The following is a 4,643-nucleotide window of genomic DNA, read 5'->3' as shown; positions in this document are numbered from 1 at the left end:
GATCTTGGCTTACTGCAACCTCTGCCTCCTGGGTTAAAGCAATTCTCCTGCCTCAGCCTCCTGAGTAGCTGGGATTACAGACATGCACCACCATGCCCAGCTAATTTTTTTTTTTTTTTTGAAATGGAGTCTCACTCTGTCACACAGGCTGCAGTGCAGTGGCACGGTCTCCGCTCACTTCAAGCTCCGCCTCCTGGGTTCACGCCATTCTCCTGCCTCAGCCTCCCGAGTAGCTGGGACTGCAGGCGCCTACCACTATGCCCAGCTAATTTTTTGTATTTTTTAGTAGAGACGGGGTTTCACCGTGTTAGCCAAGATGGTCTCGATATCCTGACCTCATGATCCGCCCACCTCAGCCTCCCAAAGTGCTGGGATTACAGGCATGAGCCACCGTGCCAGGCCTAATTTTTGTATTTTTTTAGTAGAGATGGGGTTTCACCAGGTTGGCCAGGCTGGTCTTGAACTCCTGACCTCAAGGATCCACTCGCCTCAGCCCCCACAAAGTGCTAGGATTACAGGTGTGAGCCATTAGGCCTGGTGTTGTTTGTTTGTTTGTTTGTTTTGGGAGACGGAGTCTCCGTCGCCCAGGATGGAGTGCAGTGATGCTGTTTTGGCTCATTGCAGCCTCTACCTCCTGGGCTGAAATCATCCTCCCACCTCAGCCTCCCGAGTAGCTGGGACTACAGGTGCATGCCACCATGCCCAGCTAATTTTTGTATTTTTTGTTGAGACAAGGTTTTCCTGTGTTGCCCAGGCTGGTCTCAAAATCCTGAGCTCAGGTGATTTGACCACCTCAGCCTCTCAGAGTGCTGGAATTACAGATCTGAGCTACAGCACCCTGCTTGAATTATTTTAATTTTTGATGCTATTGTAAATAGTATTTTAAAATCTCAACTTCCAGTTGTTCATTGCTAATACTTGTAAACAGTTGACTTTTATATGTTGATTTTATATCTCGTTACCTTGCTAAATTCACTTTTTAGTTCAAGTAGATTTTTTTTTACAGATTTCTTAGAATGTTCTTCATAAACAATCATTCTGTCTACAAATACATTGTTACTTCTTCCTTTTCAATCTGTAAACTTTTTATTTCTTTTTCTTGCATTTTTATACTGGCTAACACCACTACTATAATGTTGAATGAAAGTGGTAGATGTCCTTGCCTTATTCCCAACTGGGAAAAAACATTCGGTGGGTCACCACTTAGTATGATGTTTCTTATAGTGATCTCCTAGGTGCCTTTTATCAAGATGAGGTATTTCTCTCTATTTCTAGATTACTAAGTGTTTCATTGTTTATTATTATTATTATTTTGTTTGTTTGTTTGAGACAGAGTTTTGCTCTTGTTGCCCAGGCTGGAGTGCAATGGTGAGATCTTGGCTCACCGCAACCTCCGCCTACCGGGTTCAAGCGATTCTCCTGCCTCTGCCTTCCGAGTAGCTGGGATTACAGGCATGCGCCACCACACCTGGCTAGTTTTGTTTTTTTAGTAGAGACTAAAACGTTGGCCAGGCTGGTCTCAAGCTCCCAACCTCAGGTGATCCACACGCCTCGACCTCCCAAAGTGCTGGGATTACAGGCTTGAGCCACCACACCTGGCGCAAATATTCTTAACAAAATTTTAGAAAATTGAATCCAGCAGCATATAAAAATGGTAATACATCATAATGAAGTAGGGTTCACTCCAGGAATGCAAGATTGGCTTATATTTGAAAATTAATAGAAGTAATTCGCCATATTAACAGAATAAAAAGGAAAAACTATGAACATCTCAATAGATGGATCACTGGAGGCTGGAAGTTTGAGACCAGCCTGGCCAACATGGCGAAACCCTGTCTCTACTAAAATTACAAAAATTGGCCAGGTGCGGTGGCTCATGCCTGTAATCCCAGCACTTTGGGAGGCCAAGGCGGGCGGATCACGAGGTCAGGAGTTCGAGACCAGCCTGGCCAATGCAGTGAAACCCCGTCTCTACTTAAAAAAAAAAAATACGGCCACGTGGGGTGGCTCATGCCTGTAATCCTAGCACTTTGGGAGGCCGAGCTGGGTGAATCACAAGGTCAGGAGTTCGAGACCAGTCTGGCCAACATGGTGAAACCCCGTCTCTACTAAAAATACAAAAAATTAGCTGGATGTGGTGGTGTGCGCCTGTAATCCCAGCTACTGGGGAGGCTGAGGCAGGATAATCCCGTGAACCCAGGAGGTGAAGGTTTCAGTTAGCCAAGATCGCGCCATTGCACTCCAGCCCAGGCAACAGTGCAGGGCAACAGTGCAAGACTCCGTCTAAAAAAAAAAAAAAAAAAAAATACAAAAATTAGTCAGATGTGGTGGCGGGCACCTATAATCCCAGCTACTCAGGAAGCTGAGGCAGAGAATTGCTTGAACCTGGGAGGCGGAAGTTGCAGTGAGCTGAGATCGCGCCACTGCACTCCAGCCTGGGCGACAGAGTGAGACTGTCATAAATAAACAAACAAACAAAAATTAGCAGGGCATGGTAGTGCGTGCCTGTAATCCCAGCTACTCGGGAGGCTGAGGTGAGAGAATCACTTGAATCCAGGAGGTGGAGGTTGCAGTGAGCAGAGATTGTGCCACTGCTCTCCAGCCTCAGTGATAGAGCAAGACTCCATTCCCCTCCCCCCAAAAAAAGAATATTTGCATCTGTGTTCACGAGGGATATTATTCTGTAGCTGCTTTTCTTCTAACATCTTTGTCTGGTTTTGGTATCTCAATTAGGTTTAATTAGCTCTCGTATTTCCTAAGTCATATTTCTAGAGTTAAATAGTTTTTGTTTTTCATAACATGATTTTTTCACTGGCTTGGCCTTATCAGAGCAGGATATCTGTCTTCCAAAATTCAGGCTGCTATGGTAGGGAGAAGCGGAGATCCTTTTGAATAGTAACAATAATCTCAAGTGTTACATACTCCATACTCCTCTGCCAAAATATATCATGCATGATCCTGTTTAGTCTTTAAGACATTATAAAGTAGATAATAATCATCATTGAATAGAACAGGAAGCAGACCATGACAGGATAAGTATCTTGCCTAGCCTACAAGATTGTGAATCTAATATAAGTGGCATACCAAAGATTAATACCAAGTCTCTAACTTCATCTTTCCATGATGTTTTAATGACTAGTGTGGGCAGAGTCCATCTGACCTGTGACAGATAAGCTGAAGTGAGTCTTGCATTTGAGGGTTCTGTAAAATCCTGAGGCATATGACTATTAAATGTGAAACCATCAAGTGTTTATTCTTCTATTTTATATGTGAAACTTGGGCATATACTTAATTATCTTGTGCCACAGAAAGATACCTATTGCAATTCACTTAAATGATCTTCGGTAGGGTAGCATTTGAGTCAATTAGGAAGATGAAAATTAAATGTCTTCAATGTATATACACACAAGTTGTGTATGATTATAATTTTTTCTTCTTTTTTTTTTTTCTAGCAATGAAGCTTGGAGATACATGGGTGGCTTTGCAAAGAGTGTTTCCTTTTTTGATGTACTGTTTAAAGGATTCAAATGGGGATTTGCTGCATTTGTGGTAGCTGTAGGAGCTGAGTATTACCTGGAGTCCCTGAATAAAGAAAAGAAGCATCACTGAAGATAATACCTGGAAGTATCATAGTGGTTTCTTAACTCTCCAAAATAAGATTTCTTCACTGTAGCCTACTCGTCTGGTTTGTCCCTTACAGAATATTAGTAAGATTTAATAAAGTAAAATAAAATATATATATATATATGCTGATCTGTTTTTGTCATTCTTTAAAAACAAACAAAAAAAAGTGTTTCAAGCCATATCAGATTTGGTTTAGAATACATACGGGGTTGGAGAACAGTAGTGCGTTCTGCATATAGCAGGCAGGCATCATATATTTGACTGAGCAAATGGGCACATTCTAAGAAGTTTTTCTTGAACTTTTTTTTTTTTTTTAACTAATCCTGACCTAGCTGGCACTAACAAGTGTTTAAATGGGAGTTGGCCTTGCTGTTTTTTTTGAGACGGAGTCTGGCTCTGTCGCCCAGGCTGGAGTACATGGTGCAGTCTCGACTCACTGCAAGCTCCGCCTCCCGGGTTCACACCATTCTCCTGCCTCAGCCTCCCAAATAGCTGGGACTACAGGCACCCGCCACCACACCCAGCTTATTTTGTTTTGATCTCCTGACCTCGTGATCCACCCGCCTCAGCCTCCCAAAGTGCTGGGATTACAGGCGTGAGCCACCGTGCCCGGCTGGCCTTGCTGCTTTTACCATCCTCTTCAGATGGTTTAGAGGAACCCAGATTCTACTGTAAATACTCACTGCCCTTTTCTGGTTGACATATCCATGTATCATGTTCATTTTTCTTAATTGTGGTATTTTGTGGTATTTTCTACTCTTGCTTAGTCCTCTTAGTCCTTAGTCCTCATTGTTCCTATGTCATGAAAAATCCTTACATTTTTTTCTTCTTTTTTTGTTTTTTGAGATAGGGTTTTGCTCTGTCACCCAGACTGGAGTGCAGTGGGAGAGTGATATTGGCTCACTGCAGCCTCAGCCTCCCTGGGCTCAAGGGATCCTTCCACCACACCAGGCTATCTTTTTGTATTTTTAGTAGAGATGGGGTTTCGCCTTGTTGCCCAAGCTGGTTTCAAACTCCTG

The 4,643-nt window shown here is 43.0% G+C and overlaps 1 protein-coding gene across 1 annotated transcript in view; it reads left to right on the top strand.

Annotated features, from left to right (window-relative positions):
* The window catches only part of NDUFB3 (NADH:ubiquinone oxidoreductase subunit B3), a 17,610-nt gene extending 13,873 nt beyond the window's left edge, over window positions 1-3,737 (top strand). The window contains exon 2 of the mRNA XM_058426772.1: window positions 3,453-3,737. Coding sequence (XP_058282755.1) covers window positions 3,453-3,609 — 157 coding nt within the window. The 3' untranslated portion in view covers window positions 3,610-3,737. The remainder of the gene's footprint in view (window positions 1-3,452) is intronic.
* The last annotated feature ends 906 nt before the right edge of the window (window positions 3,738-4,643 follow it).

This window comes from Hylobates moloch, unplaced genomic scaffold (genome assembly GCF_009828535.3).
Source record: "Hylobates moloch isolate HMO894 unplaced genomic scaffold, HMol_V3 SCAFFOLD_1, whole genome shotgun sequence".
Lineage (NCBI taxonomy): Eukaryota > Metazoa > Chordata > Mammalia > Primates > Hylobatidae > Hylobates > Hylobates moloch.
The sequence above is the reverse complement of the archived record's forward strand: the minus strand, read 5'-3'. Positions and strand labels throughout refer to the sequence as shown.